Below are 21,505 nucleotides of genomic sequence, written 5' to 3' on the forward strand. Positions count from 1 at the left end.
AGGTTGTTAGACTGGAATCTTGGCTCGGTCCAAACAGAGTCTGTACTGGCTCTGTCCGTGGTGCTGAAATACATGTGATGCCATTGCGCCTGTCGGGGGCTTCAGCATAAAACTTAAAAAGCCCAAGATCCGGAATATGCTTGTAAACACCATGTAATTTTTAAAAAGAAGATAAAGCGCTTAATGGGGTTATCTTAATCAGCTGACCAGTATCCCACTAATCCCGATCACAGAATTCTCCCGCTATGAATTCATGTATGACATAATCTGTGGGAAAATGGAATTAGCCAATTTACATAATCATGGGGTTTATTTATTTTTTATTTTTTTTACTGCCTAATTTATTCAAGCTAACGGCTACAATGTGTAAATGTAAGTCAGAACAACAGCATGACAATTATTTTATCACTTTATTTTATATACATGCATTTATCATTATAAATATTTATATTTAAATATTTTACGTATTTTTCAGTTGAAAAAAACGAAACAGAGTTGTCAGGTATAATCAAATACACATCCCGAATGACCGAAAAATCCCAGAACTACATATCCCATCAGGCGTTGCGACCCAGCCAACTCATTCAACCAATCAGCGATGATCCCGTTCACCAATCAGCGTTACGTTTCACTGTATAAAAGAACGCGTCACATTCTCATCTTCCTCCTTCAACCCGCGCTCTGAGAGAATGGAGGTGAGTTTTACTAAATCCTGAAACATCGAAGTCTGTTAGTTTTAATTTAATAACGAGTTTTCATAGATAGTTTGTTTGGGTATTACACTTTTAATCTGTTTGTGAATTGCTGGCATTTAGCGCGGGATATTAAATTTAGTAGTAATCAGGATGTAGTATGTAACAGCGCGGTCGGGCTGAGCTCGAAAGAAACGGTCTTTCAGTTTTTACATATAAACGATGACTTATTTGTACACTTCTATAAAACTTAAAGCATTTTGTTTTGTGAACGGATGCAATGTTGCTAGCAGAGTAGTTTCCGAAGCGGCGCCATTTTGGGCTATTTTTGTCTTTTTGTTTTGTTTCTGAATAAATAACGTGGAAATAAGTTAAATGTACGTAAGGCTGCAGACCTTGCAACTTGATACGTTATGTAGTCATGTGCCTTTTTTTTCTTTCCCAAGACGATTATTGGTTTGAGATGTACATCTACGTTAGTTTTGATTTTATTTCTATTGTGAGTTCAATGAGGTCACCCTAATTATTTTTTTTTTTTTTCTCAGGTGTTTGTCCACATGTGTTACGTATCACCACGTGGTTCCACCGCGGTCATCACTGCAAAGGTATTGATCCAACTTGAGCTATACACACGTGCAATCTCGTTATTATTATTATTATTATTATTATTATTATTTGCAACAGCACCATTGTGTGTGCATGTTAAATATAATGGTAAGAGTGAATTTGCGGTCTGTGGCCCTGATCGAAGCCGGTCTCGTTCCTCTATAACGGGTGCGGTCAAACAGGAGCCGAAAGCAACACTTTTACCGACGGTCGCTGTACAGTTCGTCTGTAGCTGTCCCAGCAACATTAAGGGAAAGGACAACCGAAACATGTCTCTACTGATGGCCCACTATAAGTAGCCCTGCCTGACTGTTTCTCTTTCACGCAGGTCAGTTGATGCAGAATGAGTTGAATATGATCGAGATGTTCTGCTGCCAAGATGCTCCTTGAGATGGTCTCAGTGAGCCTTCTCTAAGAGGTTGGTTTCTCTTGTATGTTTTTTGTTTTTATGCTGGCTGTGATGACAAACTTGCCCTCTCTGAGAGAGCTTCTCTATTATGACACTTAAAAATACGCTCCTGAGCCAACATTGTCTCATAGTTTATGGTGCTTCACTTTGGAACTCTTTGACTTTAATGTAGTTTCTTGTGTCTCCATCAGATGGTGTGGCTCTACCAGTGTGAAGGCGCCTGTTGTGTGGGTCCCTGCACTGGTAAGTTCAGCGTTTTTAATATCCTTTGGCACGTTTCTAAGAACCTGTGCTGTTAGCATGCACCAGGTTCTCCAACAACGTGCTAAATGAACGGGCAGACTTTGACTGGCCTGTTTACCAGTATCTGTGTCAGTCACTCTACTGTCCAACACTCGGCACTGCCGCTGAATGTCTTGCGTGATGACCTGACATCTGTGCCCTCTAATATTTGTTTTTTTCTTACAGGTGCTGAGGATCTGTGGGACTGGTGGAGCAGATGCAGGTGTGTTGCTATTGGTTTTTAATAAAGTACAATGATTCCTGATCAAGGATGACAGCCTTTTAATGGTGACTGCTGGATGAAACTTGCGGATATGGGACTGAGATCAGTACTAGTCAATTTGAGGCATCTGTTCTGTCTGTTGTGGCTTATGCTATTTTACTTCTTTAGGCTTGAAGCAGCTCCTGACCAGCATGTGGAATTTGGAGATGGTGCAAGTCCCATTTAATATTAAGGTGTGGCTTGATGTTTGACACGTTCACTGTTTGTTGTATGAACTCAAAACAAATAAAGATGCTTGTTTTCTTCATTCCATAGTGTGTGTTTTTTTTTTTTTTTTTTTTTTTTTTTTTTTTTTTTTGTTGTAGGTTACTGGTTTTAAATACTTCTGAACCCTTGCTGTCTTGGGACACTGCATGACTATGTGCACACTACTTATTTCTCAATGAGTAGTGTATAAAGTACCAGTGACTTTATTTAGCAAGAAATACAACTTTCCATTAAAACGCCAGTGTGGAATAAACTGTTCAGAATACAGTATCAGTCATTGTGTAAATAAAAATCTAAGATTTTACATAACCACATTAAAACAAACAGATGTGTACTAGCTATAACAGTTTGCCAAGAGGAAGCTTCCACATTTCAACATGTTTAATTGGCAACATCACATGCATATACAATAGAACTTGACATTAAAATAAAGCTGCCAGTCTTCATGCCAAATCCTGTTAAAACTGCATTTTAGTAGCACATCCTTTTCAAAAAAAACAGGCCCTGAAAGAAACAAGAACACGTGTAAAACTAAAGCGTGTCTGGAAAACATAAATCGCAATGCTGCAACAAAATATTTACCGATTCATTCCTGAGCAAGGGAACGTAGCTTGAAGTCTGCAATCTCTAAGTCTGGAGAACTGCTGCCACTCCGGTCACTGTATGTTTCTCTGTGAACAGAGAACAAATTAACCTCTTATTTTGCGTCATGCGAAGCTTGTCAAACAGCCACTACTATTGACAACTGTTATAATAATGCAACATGATTTATAGCTAGAAAATATCTTGTCTGAGATCTATTTTCCATAAACAGCAGGCAGTTTTTATTATAACATTGGGTGAGAGAAATTTTGCTGTTTAGGGAACATCAGTGCGTACCGTGGTGAAAGCCGACAACCTTTCTGAAGATAACCTGGAAGCCTCCCCACAGCGGCCAACAGCAGGCCAAAGTACGGAGGAGACGGTTTAATGGGTCTGGATGTGAATTCTGGGTGATACTGGACACCAACAAAATATGGGTGATCTGCAAAAACAAAAAAGATGGTCAAACTGATGACAAAACGGTCTACTGTTGTTTTTATTTTTTAGTCATATTAGTGCAGGAATGTAAAGCATAATTTTCTTTATTTCAATTATATCAGCAATTAACAAATCAATAAGGAACTAAGTCATTGACTGTTTAACACTGTAAAGATGCACTGATTGCAATTTCCTTGGCCGATTCAGATTTTTTTTTTAAGTGTGACCTGCTGATACCGTTTTCAGCTGATTCCGATGTTCCTTCTAAAAAGTATAATTGATAGCATATACAAACAAAAATATATACAGTAGTCAACATTTACATTTACATAAAAATGATTAACCATTACAATTTCCCCAATTTGGACTAAATTACATTTACCTCTATAAATGCATTTACACTGCAAAATTTCAAATGCATAAATAATTTTATACAATTAATGTTTTAAATATTTTTTAAACATGCAAATAAGAAATGTTGTGAAAAATAAAATGATACTTTTAAATATGAAACCAAACCACCAGTAGGTGGCGGCAAAAAAACTGTTTTAGTGAGTGAATCATTTAGTCTTTATGAATGGGTTTCTGAATCATTCAAAAATGTGGATTCATTAACGAAACACTGCTGTGTTGCTCAGAGCTGTGCAGCACTTCTGCTGTGGTTTTGATTGGAACCATCTTCTGCAACGAAACTGAGCAAAAACATTCAATATTGTGTCTAAAATGTAAGCTTAATTTAAACTTATTTAACTACTATTGTATAAAATCAGTGTCACTGCAGTTGTGTTGATATTTGGGGAATCATATTAATCATACAATGTTGCGTACCTAAATCATATTACAAAAATATTTTTATATTTTTATAAAAATGTAAAAAAAAAATGGATCGGCTCGGGAATCTGCAGACTGAACGGCCAGTCACCAGTCAGGGCCGATCATGTGGAAAACTGACTAATTCCAATCCCTGTCCGATCGATCAGTGCATCTCTGGGGCAGTCGTGGCCTAATGGTTAGGGAGTCGGGCTTATAACCGAAAGGTTGTGGGTTTGAGTCCCAGCGGGGATTGAAGGTGGGGGGAGTGAATAACCAGCGCTCACTCCACTCTCGATACCACGACTGAGGTAAGTCCCTTGAGCAAGGCACCGATCCCCCAACTGCTCCCCGGGCGGTGTGTTTGTTCACTACTGTGTGTGTGCACTTGGATGGGTTAAATGCAGAGCACAAATTCCGAGTATGGGTCACCATACTTGGCCTCATGTCACATCCTTTCCTTTCCTTTAAATCACTATATAAAAAAAGGTGACGACTATACAGTTCTCTTAAAAACAGGCACTGTTTTATGGTATCCCTAATCACAAAATGACTGGTTACAACAAGGGGTTAAACATATTCTATATAATGTTCAGTGAGTTTATACTACGCTCGCATCAGCACACCTAAATGTTTAAGAATGGCAAATATGCTTCCATAATAGTGTACATTTCAATGAATCTATGTGAATTTCTCCTCACGTACCGTCCAGCTCTATGACCTCCATTCTCTCACCCTCCACGTCCTGACCCACAAAACGAAAGCCCTTCTCCTCAAAATGCTGCTTTAGCTCTGGGTTTACCTGCGTAGACAGAAGGAATAATATTGCTTTCAAGCATGCTACTACACCTAAGAATAATACAAATACTTTGTAGCAGGTATGTTTACATGGACTAATTTTCATCAGTCAGAATGAATCTATTTCAATCCAATTTTCGAATTAAGTTTTGATTATATGAAACAAATGTTGCAATCTGATTCCCTTATCAGCTTACAAGTGTAAAACAACTTCAGTTGACATTTGACAATGACAATAATTGACAATAATTGTCATTTTTACAGTGATATGTAAAAAAGAAAAGCTTTTTTAGCAAATATTTAATACATATTCAGTCTCGTCCACTAACCAGTTCCTAGGATGCACATACGCACATTCACATTACATAATGCTTTATGGAACTGGTCATACTGAGCGCATGGTATTTAGGAATCAATTGATAAAATAGTCTGATCCAAGCATTTACATGTTTAATTTTCTCATGTTGATGAGATCATTTCAGGTTAACGCCACTGAAGTTTATTCAGATCAAGCTCAGTTCGATCAATTGAGGTGTTTACATAAAGGCTCAGTTTGACTTTCTTTTTTTTTTTTGTAGAAGCATTTTTTAAGTTACATGACTACAATCTCATGACTCGCCTATAGCCAACAATTGCAAGGGTCAAAATTATTGATTTTTCTTTTATGGTACAAAACATTAGGATATTAAACTTCCTACCGCAAATATATAAACATATTTTTTTTATTAGCAATACGCATTGCTAAGAACTTCATTTGGACGACTTTAAAGGTGATTTTCTCACTATTTAGATTTTTTTTTGCACAAATAAAAATGTATTTACAATATTTAAAAAATTAAAATTTCAAGATATTAGTTTATACCAGCAAAATCATGACACATTTAGCATGAATATTCAATATATATTCAATATATCAGTATACATGTACTGTCATATGAATTAAACAAAAAAAAAAAAAAAAAAATGATGATATACCTCAAAGCGATGCCTGTGTCTTTCTTCTACATAATCTACATCTCCATAAAGTTTTCCTGTGAGAGAAAATAAATAAATAAATAAATAAATAAATAAATAAAATTTCATACATTTACATATTGCTAGTTCTCCATTATATGTAGTCGTCTATTTTAATCATTGGTATAGTATTTCAGTTCAGTTCAGTCAAATGTACTTACTAAGTATGCTGTTTTTGGTTTTGAAAATGGTTCTCCTTTTTCCCAGCCGCATCGTTCCGCCCATCTGCCCTGGATTGTGCTCTGGCATGTCAATCACCTGTGAGATGACCAATCAAACACAGGATAATCATTATATCTGCTCTATTTGCTTCTGATCCAAAACAGACCAGAAATCCACATTTAAACTAAATCCGATACTCACCACAGGATGTTTAGTCTCTGGGTCAAATTCTGTGGAGTTGGCATCTAGGAAAAAAACAGTGTTCGTTGATTCAAGGTAAACAGAACATGATTTATTTGTTTGTTTGGGGGGTGAAGGAAGATTTTACCTTTCCAATCCAACATGTTCCTAGCAAATTCACACACAGCGAGCTGCATCCCCAAACACACACCTGAAAGATGAACAGCACAGACGTGTTGCATTCACAAGCTCTGCGGGACATTCAGTTTTAATGAATTTTAACGAGGTCTTACCCAGGAAAGGCTTCTTCTGTTTCCTGGCCCAGTTGATGGCTTGAATTTTGCCCTCCGTTCCTCGTACTCCAAAACCTCCAGGTACTAAAATACCACTGATGACATGAAAGATGGCAGCAATAATATTAGCAAAACTACATCAGTATAACAAGCAAAAGCTGTTTGCTGACTGTATTTGAATTCTCCTCAATAAAAGAACACAGTTAAGGCAATTTACCAGGCAGAATAGATTTAAAATGCATGAAATCAGCCATGTCTATTTTTAGGGTTGCAAAGGGGTGGAAAATTTCCAGAAACGATCCAAAAACTCCCAAAAAGTTTCCGAAATTTCCTGGAAATTTTCCACCTTTTTGCAACCCTAAGTGTAACTAAACAGAGCGTGAATGATTACTCACTCTGCACTGCAGAGTTTCTGCCAGGCCTCATGGTACTTCACAGGCTCTTCCTGTAGCGTACCGACCTCCAAATCTGCAGAGTCAACATACTAGACAAAAAGGCAAGGTTTGGGGATAAAGATTTACTGATACAAATAAATAATCTGAATTTAAAGATAAACTATTCTTTATAGATAGAATCTGTTACACCTGCCAAATCAACCTCAATCTCAAAGATTTCACTCACCTTAACCTCTAGTTTGTGGCTGATGGCGAGAGCGGAGTGTTCCAGGGCTTTGATCACGGATGCATACGAGTCGGAGAACTTGGTGTATTTTCCCACCAAAGCAATGGAGCAATGCTCCAACAGCCTGTCTGACCTACCATACAAAAATAAAACAAACAACATTTAAAAACAGAGCCTGTGGAAGTCTTTATTGTGCTTATCACAATATGAAACAAACCCCAAAACACCTGGATTATTTTGCTTTGCATGATGTATGATAGCTCAGTCCTGAGTGGTTTCTATGTTTTGAGTGTGCACTAACCTGTCTGACATCTCTTTCCACTTTGCAAGCATTTTCCTGGGTCTGTTTTCAATGGGCAGGTTCAGTCTGCGACAGAAATATCCCACAACTCCCTGGTCTTCTAAGAGCAGTGGCACTCTGTAGATGGACGATACGTCGTGTACGCAGATCACCTGCAGAGAAAACCAATTGAGATAATTGGATTTCATTTAAAAACCATGCATATGCACAACTTTAATCGTGAAATGCGTGCATGTTTTCAAATCATGATTTATCAATGACTTCTATACTAAAATTTGAATAAAGTTTGTTCAAAATCAAATCAAAAATTTGTTTAAATTACAGTGATGTTAATTTACATTATGTGCATACTGCTTTCCATGAGCAGTTCTTCTGTGGTCACAATCATGAATAATCCTTGCAAATATTAGTAAATGAGACCTACTGTCCTTCAGACATATTTTGGATCAGCAACCATGTTTTTGATAATCAAGCTACACTGATTGTGCAACTGTTATGAGGCCAATTATTTCAAAGCGTGTGAGTAAATTATTTATTTGTGAGGCTCTTTGGCGATTTTCAGTCCAGCAGGATCCAGACTAACCTGTTCAGGCTCCACATGACAGAACATGGAAATCTTCTCTTTAACCGAGTTATCAAATGGAGTGGAGCAACGGCACATTATCTGCAAGATCAAGAACAAGAACACTCAGAACTGTGTGACATGATCAATGTAAACACAATCCACAGTTTTATAAACAAAAAATAAAATACCAACATACTTTTCCTTTACTTTGAATGATATTTTTATGCATCCATCATTTGATTTCCAATACAGTTGAATAGGGCTTGGTATGATGTAATATTTTGGCATTTAAATAGACTAAAATTGTGCAGCCAGTCACGCTGGAGAAACTGATGTAGAAAGCATTAACGCCGTCCTTACGATGGCAGCATCTTTCGCTTTCTTTGTTTAATTATTTGATGTCGGGTATACTTTTGCCAACTTTGGAAAATATGAATAAGGTCAGTCGTTGCGTTCATGGTCGTGAAAGCCAGTGGAATGATTTTATGCTGGAAATTAGTGTAAACACGGACATCGAATACGAGGCGTGTCTAAAGTGAATGTAAACAGGCGGGCCAAAAAAAAAAAAAAAAAAAAAAAAAAAGATCGGATCTGTGCATTAAGACTTGCAGTGTAAATGCAGCCTAAAGGTGCAGTATGTCATTTATTGACAGCTAGTGGTTGAAATGGGTACTGCAGTCAAAATTCAAAATATTGGAGAGAGTTGTTTGTCCAACCCTCATTTCCACAGAATCAATGCTCATGCAGGTTGCCAGATTGTGCCTTTGGAATTGATTTATCTGTGTTATATATATATATATATTCCTTGGGTCACAGAGATTTTTAGATGATTGCTGAGATATTTTAGGTCAGGTAAAATCTGTGATATCTGACGCAGTTCGTTTGCTGGCTTCCATGCCTGCAAAACTGTGTTTTCCCCAATTGGCAACCCTGGGTGTTGAAATCCTATTGGGTAAAATGGCAGTGGATGAATCACACAGAAACAGACATTCTGACACAGAATGTGCATTTTAAAGTAGAGTAACTGGGCTTGCTTTTTTTTTTTTTTTTTTTTTTTTTTTTTTTTTTAGGAAAAACAAGATTGCAACCTTAGCATGTTTCCTAAATATTTGCAAATATTACACTTCTGCACAGTCAGAAAAATTACATACAGCACCTTTAACTTCTCTTAGAGGACTTCAGTAAGCTGACAGTTACTAAAGCACACTGAAGCACTCTCTGAGAAGTTGTCTCCCAATTTATCCACTGTGAATGAAAAAACAAAAGCACTGAAAGTGCATGTAGAAACGCTCTATGCAGCTAAACTCACCAAGTCAGGTGACAGTCCCAGTCCTCTGAGCTCTCTCACGCTGTTCTGAGTGGGTTTGGTCTTCTGCTCTCCTGTAGCGCTGGGCTGGACATCACAGACGAGACAGCACATCACTCTCATTACAAAGGCGTGTGTATGATATTGTCTATCACATATGGTTTAATGCACATAAGTACGGACCTGTGGCACCAGACTGACGTGAATATTGCAGAAATTCTCTCTTTTCACTTTAAACTGGAACTGTCTGAAGGCCTCGATGAAAGGCATGCTCTCTATGTCTCCAACCGTACCGCCCAACTGCAAACGCATCAAAATGGCAGACATCAGAAACCTGTTAACACATGTATTTTAATCAAAGGAAGCGTCCAGCACTTTGCTCACCTCAATGACGCAAACCTGGGGCTCAATGCCGTCATCATCTACAGGGACTTTAGCTTGACGCATCACCCACTCCTGAATGGCATCAGTTATGTGTGGCACCACTGGAACAAATGAAAATACAGTGAACCATTTGGAGAACATAAACATGTATTTTATCCATTTAAAAGGCAAATGTTTACACGCTTATAATCTACAATGTGTGACTGCTTGTAAAACTCACTTACAATGAAAGTCTATGAGGCGGACATGGACAGGAATTTAAATAAACATTAAGGGCGTGTTCACTTGGTTCAGTTAAAACAAACTCTTTTGCAGTTGCTTTGTTAGTGTGATCCATTTGAAAATAGATCATCGCTGCCATCCGAACCTTGGTGCGCAAGCAGGCCGAGTGTTTCAACATAAACCAAAGATATCTAGACTTTCCATTAACTTTACCAGATCTTTTTTTTTTTTTTTGTTTGTTTGTGCAGAGGACTTCCTGGTGCTGTTTTAATTAATTTACAGTTTATAAGCTCTCTGTGTAAAAATCATACTATATGTATACACACACATGCAACAAGAGCATTTAGCACAGCATTGTTTTGCATGTTCAGCAAGTACCACTGCAAAACATATGCCATAAAATCTGTCCATTCAGGTTGTGACCTTATCCTTACACCTTTTGTTTAGTATCTTTATGTTCAGTGTTTAAAATGACACTGTGACAGCATTACATGGTTCAAGTGACCCAATTCCAATTTTTTCCTCCTTGTCTGATCAGATTTGACCCATGAAAGCACATGGATTCTGACATTCTCACTCTCAGGTTGATTTCAGGCCTCATTCATATGTGGAAATAAATCTGATGAGCTGGATACGTGCAGAATGATTGGATATTACCCTGTCGTACATTACTGAAAAATGGCAAATGAAGTCACCTAAGGTGGACACCAACCATGACAGCATGCCTTTTTTCAGTGGATAGAGGATTTAATAGAGGATGAAGGCTCAACCCAGTGGAGTCATGCTAAATTTTTGTGTCTTTTAAGCCTTTGGGCAAGTAAAAACTTGCATTATCATCTCCTCTATATTCACTGCAAATTGCACCCAAGCTTTTCCAGGTCAGTATGCCAACCTTGGGTTGTTTTGCCAGGTGTACAGTATAAATGCGGATATCAGATGTGGGTGGAAAAAAAAAAAAATTATATATATATATATATATATATATATATATATATATATATATATATATATATATATAGTCAAAACAGAACTGGCCGTCAAGAACTGCAGTGTAAATGTGCGTCTAAATGAACCAGGACTTAATTTATCATTTTCTGTTTTGGTCCAGACCTGAAGAACCGAACTTGAAGTGTGAACAGCAAGTACAACAAGAGCAAGAGCATTACACACATTAACACAAGACCTTTTTCTTACCCTGTACGGTTTTGCCCAGGTAATCTCCCCTGCGCTCTTTGTTGATGACGGACTGGTAGATTTTTCCGGTGGTCAGGTTGTTGTCTTTGGTGAGCCTGATGTCCAGAAAACGCTCATAATTGCCCAGATCCAAATCTACCTCTCCTCCATCATCCAAAACAAACACCTCACCTACACAAGACAAAATATATACATATATATATTTTTTAACTTTTTGTGATGCTAATGTGTTGCTATGTGGTCAATAAGACGTTCTGCTGAGTTTTCAGCAAGTTCCTATGCAACTGGGTGTATTGGGTGATTGATTTTATTATTATTATCATTTTTTTTATTTTTTAATTTTAGCATGTTGCCCTCCCCAAAGCCTCCAGGAAATACCGGTCTCTAGATATCTCAGGTCCCACAATAGGTATGTTTACTTGCACTAATTTCTCTCAATCCAGATGAATTTCAGATTAGGTCTGCAATCTGAATAGGGTTTCAAAAATTTTGGAAACTTTGGAATCTTCCAAGGATTTTAGGAATGTTTCTGGAAATTTACTGGAAAATTTCCACCCCTTTGCAACCCTAAATCTGACCCACATATTTTTAGCAAATAATTATCCTTCTTTACTGACCGGCTTATAAGTTTAAGGGTTAAATATACATATTAGCAGTATGAGTAAGCAGTCAGATTTAAGGGTTTACACAGCTAAAAAGTTTTTTTCTTTTAATCGGATCAATTCATATTGAGCTTGGTTGAACTGACAGAAAAGTACTGTGTGAGTTATTTATCAAAGACTTACGGTTAGGTTTTTTTCAAATAATACATAGTGATGCTTGCATTTAGCAAGCAGAATGTTTCTTTTATGTCATATTATAATCAGATTTGTAGCTGAGATTTGTAATCGAGCAATATGATTTACATGTACCGCAACATTTAATTGTAATAAATAATATTAGCAGTGGAATGAGTTTCTGTGACGAGCTGTGTGAGATCACCGTGCTCATATGGCGAGAAGGTTCCTGCATCTATGTTGATGTACGGGTCGATCTTGATGGCTGTGACATGCAGGCCGCAGGACTTGAGAATCGTTCCCACGCTGCTGGCTATAATGCCTTTCCCGATGCCTGAGATCACACCGCCCGTCACCAGAATATACTTCATACTGCTAATCATACCCTGGACAAATGAAAAGACATGATTTTGTTTATATGACAGTTTCAATAACCAGCTTACACAAATTCACATTGATTTTATTGTTTCTTGTTAAAAAGCAAACGTCATCATCATTTAACGAAGATCAATTCCTAAGTGCAATCTCACTTGGTCAAAATCCATCTCATGAGCAAACACTTCACACAGTGCTGAGACAATAACATCAGTCCTCTGAAGAAACAAACAGGTCTGTGAAAGCTGTAGACTACAGATCAAATCAATGATCTTTGTTCTCCATTAATACCTGTGGGAGCACTCTGTCCTCAATACTTTCATTAATCATCAAACATCTTATGGAGTCAGACATTTACAACATCACACTGCAGATAAACAAATACATCTATATCTTAAGGTTTTAGTTCATGAGTCACTGGAATACAAACAGTTACGACGAAAAATATGATGCTTTTCTTGATAAAAATGTTAATCATACTCTACTATGGCACCATGGCAATGCTCTAGTTACTTACTAGTCATTACTTCAAACAAGCTTAAATAAATCTACTTTTAAAAACGTATCTATTTCAATTACTATCAGAAAGCTTTCGATCACGTTGTTTTATTCATTAACTATTTGATGTCAGGGTTAATCACACCAAGCTAACCACATTTAAAAAAAAGAGGAGTAACTGTGGTAGTGCCTCTAAATACCATAGCAACATATGTATAGGAAATTCTCAAATGTATAAGTTAGAATAAACAGTTTAGATTCAGATATATTAACGTTAATATTCTAGCATGCGACGTGTAAAGTTACCATGTGCTAACAATACTAACATGTTAATAACACATCTATAGAGGCTACAATTCCAAACATTGTCGTTTAATAAAGAACAAGCTCGTTTCATTTTCTATATAACGTTAGTTTTGTATAGTGTGCTGTGTTGTCTCTAGCATCCACATACTTCACGAACACGCTTTCCACAACAAAGCTCAACTTACCAGGTGATCTGAAGATCAGAAATTTAAACACTTAGTGTCAAATACTCGACCGGCCTGATGCGACAGATCTACAACGATCTCTACAGCACAAAAACCGTTTTTGTAATTCGACAATAAACGTGTTCACATCACACTCACGCTCACTGCTCATCCACACGTGCTTCTCGACCTAGCGGAATACATACTACGGCAAGCCGGAACCGGCGGATGCGCGTTTCGTAAATGTATCTGACTTCCTTTGGGCGCCAGAATAGCGAAATAATGAATATTAATTACGCACCGTGACGTTTACACAATAGGCCTAAATGATTGGTTGTCGGTTTCTGAGATCAGAATCAGAATGAGCTTTATTCGCCAGGTGTGCGCAAACACACGAGGAATTTGTTGTGCGTTTTTTAAGATGATAATCAAAATAAAAACGAACAAATAAATGAACAATTAATATATATATATATATATATATATATATATATATATATATATGTGTGTATATATATATATATATATATATATATATATATATGTATATATATGTATACATATATACATATATATATATATATATATATGTATATGTATGTATACATATATATATATATATATATATATATATATATATCACTGTTTCAAATAATCACAATCGATCTTATGATCTCCAAACAATATTGAGTTTACATGAATACAATTGCTGGGTTAAAATACATGAAATACATATCTAAATAATGAGATAACATGACATCCCCCAGTTTTGAATCTGACCACGGTGGTGGTTCCTCAGTGAACAGTTTATAAAAAGCTTGAGTTTAATCCATCAAAAGGAGGCTCAAGACAACAACACAAAGACATGTGTTTGATTTTGATTTTGTATTTTTTATAACCCAGATCATGGGATGTTTTGGTCTCAGCGTCAGACACCCTCACAGCTGATCAGTGTCTAAGTGGCTTGTCCTTTTTAAAGGAGAACAAAAATTTATAGATAATTTACTCACCCCCTTGTCACCCAAGATGTGCATGTCTTTCTTTCTTCAGTCAATAAGAAATTATGTTTCTTGAGGGAAAAAAAATCAAGAATTATCTCAATATAATGGACTTCAATGGTGCCCCCAAGTTTGAACTCCCAAAATGTAGTTTAAATGGAGCTTCAAATGTCTCTAAATGATCCCAGTTGAGAAAGAAGGGTCTTATCTAGCAAAACGATCGGTCATTTTCGAAACAAATGAACAATTTATTTACTTTTTAACCTCAAACGCTCGTCTTGTCTAATACTGCGTCCCAATGTGCATACTATCAAGCCTACCTCTCCTAAATAGTATTGAAAATTAATAATGTCACATACTATTTAGGATGGATAGTATACATATTGGGACACTTTTTCCGGTTCAATACAGTCAATACAGTTAGGGTATGTTGAAAAACTCTCATCTTGTTTTCTTCCCCAACTTCAAAATCATCCTACGTCGCTGCAGAAGTACCAACCCAGTGTTTACAAAGTGAACATGCAAAGAAGATCAAAAGGCCTTTACAAAAAAATGTAAAAGAACGATGTAGGATGATTCTGATGTTGAAGAAGAAAATGAGACGGGAGTTTTTCAACATACCGTAACTATATTGACCCAGATTACACAGACTACACATGTGCATCGTATATAGATTGTCAATTTGTTTAGAAAATGACCAATCGTTTTGCTAGATAAGACCCGGCTGGGATCATTTAGAGTCGTTTGAAGCTGCATTTAAGCTGCAATTTGGAAGTTCAAACTTTGGGGCACCACTGAAGTCCACTATATGAAGATAATTTCTGAAATATTTTCCTCAAAAAACAAAATTTTATTGACTGAGAAAAGAAAGACATGAACATCTTACTAAATTATCTGTAAATTTTTGTTCTGGAAGGGAACTTCTCCTGTAAGCCACAGTCACCCTTTTTCTGCAGTTTTGATTATGTCCTTTTCTGCAACCCTCTGATACCAAGGACGCTATAAAAAGACTGATGCAATGACTGCCCTGCAACCCCCTGGCTAATCAACAATATAAGTTCGGTGATATAAACTAGGGCTAACAGTAGCATTCATTTTCTGGTACTTTTAAAATAAAATCCTAAATCCTTGATGTCAGAGGTAAGGTAGCCAGGTCAGTAACATTCAGATCCGTGATCTCTTTCGGCCTGAACAAGATAATTTGAGTTTTATCAAGACCAAATCTGATCCTCGCAGTGTGTTCCAGAAACTTGAACTGCTCCTGTAGATTGACCTTTAGCTGCAAGTCACTTCCCGATGCTAGCAGCCCGGTTGAGGCTCTTATCTTCACCTGAGGTCTTTCTCCCTCTCTGACAAGGCAATGTCATGCCTTGTTGGAGGCTGATGTTTACTCTGCTGGATTCCAGTGCAGATGCTGTCAGCCTCTGGTCATGGCGCCTGTACCTCCCCTATCCCAAGGCTTTTGGGCAGCAGCTTAAGATGTGCTCCAGGGAACCTCCTCCCAGGCACAGTGGGCATGTGTGATGTTGGCAAGACCCCAGCAATACTAGTTTGACGGGCTTGGAAGGACAGCATACACTGGCTGGATCAGGACATTTAATCTAGATGGTTTTGACTTCCATTGTGTCACCCAGTATTGTTGCAGACCACTGTATTGTCCCAATTAGTCCAAGCTTCCTGCTAAGGCATAACCACTGTCTTATTCCAGTGTTCCTCTTCTGCCTCTGCACAGATCTCTTCTTGGACCAGCTGACATCTCTCTCCCCTAACGCTACCCAGCTCGTCCAGCTGCCACAGAGTTTTCCAGGATGCCATGTCTCAACCTTGCTTCTGCCTGTTTGACTGCCTCATGTGCCCACCACCTCTTCCCTCCAACAGTGACGCCTGCAGAGGAGACCTTGGTGTCGGTTGAGTCTCTATAGAGTAACACCTCCCTGACTCTGGTGACCCTACATTCCTCTGTCAGGCTGGTGAAAGGAAGCTGCAGCTTAGTATGCCCATAAAGCACAGTGCTGCTCAGACACCTGCTCCAAGCCCTCCACAATAGTCATGGGACCTTTATTTATCAGCAGTGGCCAGAGAAATTTTAATGCTGGTAGATCCATGCCTTTCATCACCCTGGAAGACCTGATTTATCCACCACTTACAACCTCACTTTCAGCTCTTCACAAGTTGACTGGACTGCTGCAGTGTCTTTCAGGGTGCCATCAAAGATCATCCTTATGCTCCTAACAAATTTGATCTCATCCCAAAAAGAAACAATGTATAACAGACAACGTGTTTTGGCATGATTGAAGGGAAATGTATATTTTCTGTGTCTCATGAAGACTCATTTTGAACAAAGTTAGATGGGGAAATGTAATTGTGACATCATTAACATCAGCTAAACTGCAAGCAACTGACACTCAGTTCATATGTTACTGATCTAATAAGGCAATACACACATTACAATGCATTAAAAAGCTATAAAACGGTATTTATTGTTTGAATTTCTTTAAAAAATTACAACATTTAAATGCTGAGACCTTGTTTCCTACAAGGAACCTTTGTCTTGTCTGTTGGTGTGTTGATTTCTGTTTGCTCTGTGATGGTTTCACTGTGTTAGAACATGATGTGTAGTGTTAGAGTCACATTGTTTGATGGACATAGCAACAGTAACTAAGGAGGATGGGTTTTTTTAGCAATGGGTCAATTACTATGGGTTGCATACTCTGATAATGGAAGATATGGTTATTTGCCTGCTGATCACCACAGATTGGAACACGTCCTTCTACATGCACACCCTTGGGAAGAGCTAAGTTATCTTTGGACTGGGAGTAAGAGCCATGTACTGCTTTTCCACTGGGGCTGGTGCTGGAGCTAGAACTGTTGCTCGGCCAAGAGTGGCAATCGTTCAGAACCGGCTCGTGTTTCCACTGGCAGGGAGCATAACCCTCTACGTCACCAACATGTGACCGGAATCTCTTGCGGAAAGAGAGGGTTGATTTCTTCTGCTAACCACTGCTGAACTGACATATTTATTTGTTGCGGTTTTTAATGTTGTTAATTTGACCTGAACTCTGACAGCTTTTTAAAATGGCTCCTTTTAAACTACGGTCTAGTGGAAGCTTTGCCTATTGACGTCATAGTTTTCCTTGTTCGAGACCATTGGCCATTGGTGACCACCTTTGGAAATCACATGGGAGGGTGTGTGGATGCACATTTCTCCACAACAGACTGGCACTCGACTTACACTTACACACCCAGGGAATTGAAGCTCATTCACCTTTGGATTGGGTGTAGGAGAACTGGTGAGTCCTCAGGGAACCATGTGAAGTCAGGAGGAGGGTGTAAAGGGTGATTGTTTCTCAGAATGCACTGATGTGTCTGTGCTCTGTTGTGCCACAGAGCAATAAATACTATCAGATATGGCTATTTACTGGCTGACCACCAAGGACTGGCATCTGGCTTGCCATGTGCACACCCTTGGGATATGGGCTAAATCACCTTTGGTGACATGGGTGGGGGTATATGCATGTTTCGCAGAATGAAATTCTTGGAAAGAATTATGGAATGGATTGGCACTTGGCTTTACATGTACACACTGTACCCACTTTTGCTTGGGCGTATGAGCACTGGTAACCACCTTCAGGAATCACATGAAGTTAAGGGGAGGGTGTGTGAATGTACATTTCTCCACAACAAACTGGCACTTACGTATGCTTACACACCCTGTAAATAGGAGCTCATTCACATTTGAATTGGGTGTAGGAGAACTGGTGACTCTCCAGGGAACCATGTGAAGGGGGAGTTGTGAAAGTGTGATTGTTTCTCTAAATGAAAACGGACCTGATGTGTTGGTGCTCTGTTGTGCCACAGAGCAATAAATACTATCAGATATGGCTATTTACCGGTTGACCACCAAGGATTGGCATCCGGCTTCCCATGTGCACACCCTTGGGATATGAGCTAAATCACCTTTGGTAACTTGGGAGGGGTAGGTACATGTTTTGCAAATCGTGATTCTCACAGAGAAAGATAGATTGGATTGGCACTTGGCTTAATGTGCACACACTGTACTCACTTTTGCTTGGGTGTAAGAGGACCTTTGGGAATCACATGAAGTGGAGGGTGTGAGGATGCACTTTTCTCCGCAAAACAAATCGGCACTCGTGTGTCCTTACACAACCTGTAAATAGGAGCTCATTTACCTTCGGATTGGGTGTAAGAGCCTTGGTGACCCACAAGGGAACCAACGGTGGGAGGGTGTGTGGATGGATGTTTCTCAGATCGTGATTCTCAGAATGACTGGGCTCTGTTGTGACAAAGAGCAAGAAATATGGTCAGATATGGTTGTTTGGGGAACCACATCAGGGGGAAGATGTGCTCAATTCTGAAAACCCGATTCTGAGAATTGCTTGATGTCTTTTGCTATGGAGCAGTAAATGGTCAGTATAGGCCACTGTCTTTTTATCTGATCTTAGTTAGAGCTGATAAAAGTAGCACTAATTCAGTTAAAGAAATCAAACAGGCAAGGTTTCATTAGATGATTACACCTAGATTACACTGATTTTCACAAGCAGACAAGATACAGTCAGGTCCATATGTATTTGGACACTGATGCATTTTTCATAATTTTTGCTCAAATGTAATTGGACAAATAAATATAATCATTTTTAATATTTTGTTAAGAATCCTTTGCAGGCAATGACTGCCCTAAGTCTAAAACTCACGGACATCACCAGAGACTGGATTTCCTCTGTGATGCTTTGCCAGGCCTTTACTGCAGCTGACTTCAGTTGTTGTTTGTTTGTGGGGCTTTCTGCTTTTAATTTTGTCTTCAGAAAGTGGAATGCATGCTCAATCGGGTTGAAATCAGGAGACTGATTTGGCCATTGCAGAATATTTAACTTTTTTTTTTTTTACCTTGAAAACTCCTGGGTTGCTTTTGCTGTATGTTTTGGGTCATTGTCCATTAAGTGCTGTCCAATCAAGTTTGCTGCATTTGGCTGAATCTGGACAGACAGTGTATCCCTGTACACTTCAGAATTCATCCAACTTAGAATCAACTCCAGGTATTTTACCTGCTTAACTGATGTAGAAAAAATGAAGGTATAGCCCACAACTGTCCATGAAACATCTGTCAACTGTCCATTTACTTATGGTCCCTTAAAAAAGGGGGGAGGTACATATTAAAGAGCTGTAATTCCTTAACCTTTCCTCCAATTTTGATGAGGATACCCTTAAGTGTTTGCACTTTAAAGGAGAAGTCCACTTCCAGAACAAAAATTCACATATAATGTACTCACCCGCTGTCATCCAAGATGTTCATGTCTTTCTTTCTTCAGCTGTAAAGAAATTATGTTTTTTGAGGGAGACATTTCAGCATTTTTCTCCATATAATGGACTGATATGGTGCCCCGATTTTGAACTTCCAAAATGCAGTTTAAATGCAGCTTCAAACGATCCCAAATGCGATTGTAAATGATCCCAGCTAAGGAAGAAGGGACTTATCTAGCGAAACAATCAGTTATTTTCATAAATTGTCTTGTCTCGTTCTGCCTGAACTGTTTTTGTCCGGTTCGTGACAGTTAGGGTATGTTGAAAAACCCCCTTAACTTCAAAATTGTCCCATATCATTGTTTTACCTTTTTTGTTGAGGGTGTTTGATCTTCTTTGCATGTTCGCTTTGAAAAGACTGTGTCTGTACTTCTGCAGCGATGTAGGATGATTTTGAAATGATTTTTGAAGTTGAGGGAGAAAATACGATTGGAATTTTTCGACATACCCTGTATGACTGTTCTGAGCCAAAATACACAGAGATCTGGGAGAGCAACACAAGATGAGCATTTGAGATTAAAAAGTATTTAAATTGTATTATTTTTATGAAAACAACCGATCGTTTCGCTAAGACCCTTCTTCCTCGGTTGGGATCGTTTACAACCCCATTTGGGATCGTTTGAAGCCACATTTAAACTGTATTTTGGAAGTTAAAAATCGGGGCACCATATCAGTCCATTATATGGAGAAAAATGCTGAAAAGTTTCCCTCAAAAAAACATATTTTCTTCGCGGCTGAAGAAGAAAGACATGAACATCTTGGGTGACAAGGGGGTGATTACATTATCTGTAAATTTTTGTTCTAGAAGTGAACTTCTCCTATAAGCCCATATTCATTATATAACTGTATGAATATGTTTTGGTCAACAGCTAAAATGATATAAATTGTGTCAGTGTCCAAATATATATGGACCTGACTGTATGTATTGCACAGGAAGCTTAAACGAAGGGGACAAGTACTGCATTAATGACTTAATTTTTCTCATTGTTTTCTGTCACTGTCATTTTTTAACAATTTGTTAAGTCATTGCTGAATAAAATTCTTAAAAACAACATCAACAGCAATGTGATTCCAAACTTGAGAATAATAATGTAACTGCATTTATACAGTTTTAGCTGTGGCTTCGGAGTCCAAGTACACTGTAAAAAATAAAAAACACAATTTGTTGAGTCAGCTTAAAATAATTTGTTACCCTTCTGCCTTAAAATGTTAAGTTCAGTCTAACTAAAATAAGTTTATTCAACTTGAAATGTTAATTTGTATTAAATAACAACTTAGATATTTGTGTTTGTAAACTTAACATATGGGTAAATAACCCAGCTGCCTTAAAATTTTAAGCTGATTCAACTCAAATATCTAAGTTGTCACTTAGTATAATAATTATAATTATACTATAATTTAACATTTCAAGTTGAACAAACTTTTTTTTTGGGTTGACTGAACTTAAAATTTTAAGGCAGCCAGGTTACAAATTATTTTAAGTTGACTCAACAAATTGTTTTTTACAGTGTATTTCACGCTAATGAATATAAGAAGGCAGTAATTTTAGTTGTAAAAAACAGCTTAACATATATTTAAATATATATTTTCTCCTAAACTACTTAAATTACAAGTATGCAGCTTATATGTATGGAATAACAAATTTGTTAGGTTTTTATTAGCACAATAGTTGCTAAACTTAATTAAAATGCAAATTAGGTCCGTTTTTTAATAGCAGACA

General features: G+C 37.8%; 1 protein-coding gene, 1 long non-coding RNA gene and 3 other non-coding genes across 6 annotated transcripts; 4 read left to right on the forward strand and 1 right to left on the reverse strand.

Annotated features, from left to right (window-relative positions):
- The first annotated feature begins 589 nt into the window (after nucleotides 1-589).
- Nucleotides 590-2,519, forward strand: LOC127181480 (uncharacterized). The gene is made up of 6 exons (XR_007829784.1): nucleotides 590-695; nucleotides 1,238-1,297; nucleotides 1,627-1,716; nucleotides 1,899-1,950; nucleotides 2,176-2,212; nucleotides 2,381-2,519. It is a non-coding gene; the product is annotated as an uncharacterized LOC127181480 (long non-coding RNA).
- LOC127182431 (small nucleolar RNA SNORA16B/SNORA16A family) lies at nucleotides 1,427-1,562 on the forward strand. Its single transcript, XR_007829900.1, has one exon. It is a non-coding gene; the product is annotated as a small nucleolar RNA SNORA16B/SNORA16A family (small nucleolar RNA).
- On the forward strand, nucleotides 1,749-1,826 carry LOC127182430 (small nucleolar RNA SNORD103/SNORD85). Its single transcript, XR_007829899.1, has one exon. It is a non-coding gene; the product is annotated as a small nucleolar RNA SNORD103/SNORD85 (small nucleolar RNA).
- LOC127182448 (small nucleolar RNA SNORD99) lies at nucleotides 2,250-2,321 on the forward strand. The gene has a single exon (XR_007829916.1). It is a non-coding gene; the product is annotated as a small nucleolar RNA SNORD99 (small nucleolar RNA).
- Nucleotides 2,520-2,664: 145 nt separating the features above from the next.
- ctps1a (CTP synthase 1a) lies at nucleotides 2,665-13,720 on the reverse strand. Of its 2 annotated transcripts, none has more exons than XM_051137638.1 (19): nucleotides 13,628-13,720; nucleotides 12,331-12,511; nucleotides 11,350-11,520; nucleotides 9,934-10,034; nucleotides 9,733-9,849; nucleotides 9,553-9,636; nucleotides 8,262-8,342; nucleotides 7,679-7,830; nucleotides 7,378-7,510; nucleotides 7,152-7,240; nucleotides 6,757-6,851; nucleotides 6,612-6,674; nucleotides 6,485-6,528; nucleotides 6,283-6,379; nucleotides 6,083-6,138; nucleotides 5,015-5,111; nucleotides 3,359-3,503; nucleotides 3,062-3,150; nucleotides 2,665-2,983 (listed from the first exon to the last, which is right to left on the reverse strand). In XM_051137638.1, exons 2-18 carry the CDS (start codon nucleotides 12,506-12,508, stop codon nucleotides 3,066-3,068), a joined length of 1,788 nt encoding a protein of 595 aa, XP_050993595.1. In that variant the 5' UTR covers nucleotides 12,509-12,511; nucleotides 13,628-13,720; the 3' UTR covers nucleotides 2,665-2,983; nucleotides 3,062-3,065. The 2 variants fall into 2 exon arrangements, with proteins under 2 accessions (XP_050993595.1, XP_050993594.1); XM_051137637.1 differs by having other exon boundaries at nucleotides 13,490-13,691.
- Between the last annotated feature and the right edge of the window lie 7,785 nt (nucleotides 13,721-21,505).

Source organism: Labeo rohita, chromosome 19 (assembly GCF_022985175.1).
Source record: "Labeo rohita strain BAU-BD-2019 chromosome 19, IGBB_LRoh.1.0, whole genome shotgun sequence".
Taxonomy (NCBI): domain Eukaryota; kingdom Metazoa; phylum Chordata; class Actinopteri; order Cypriniformes; family Cyprinidae; genus Labeo; species Labeo rohita.

Excerpts from the sequence above, each read along its gene's own strand:
- ctps1a (XM_051137638.1), bottom strand. The coding sequence starts at position 12,508 with ATGATTAGCAGTATGAAGTATATTCTGGTGACGGGCGGTGTGATCTCA. Across the intron at positions 7,831-8,261 it reads GTCATGTGGAGCCTGAACAG|GTGATCTGCGTACACGACGT; the intron begins GTTAGTCTGGAT and ends TTTTCTCTGCAG. Across the intron at positions 6,380-6,484 it reads CAGAGACTAAACATCCTGTG|GTGATTGACATGCCAGAGCA; the intron begins GTGAGTATCGGA and ends GTCATCTCACAG.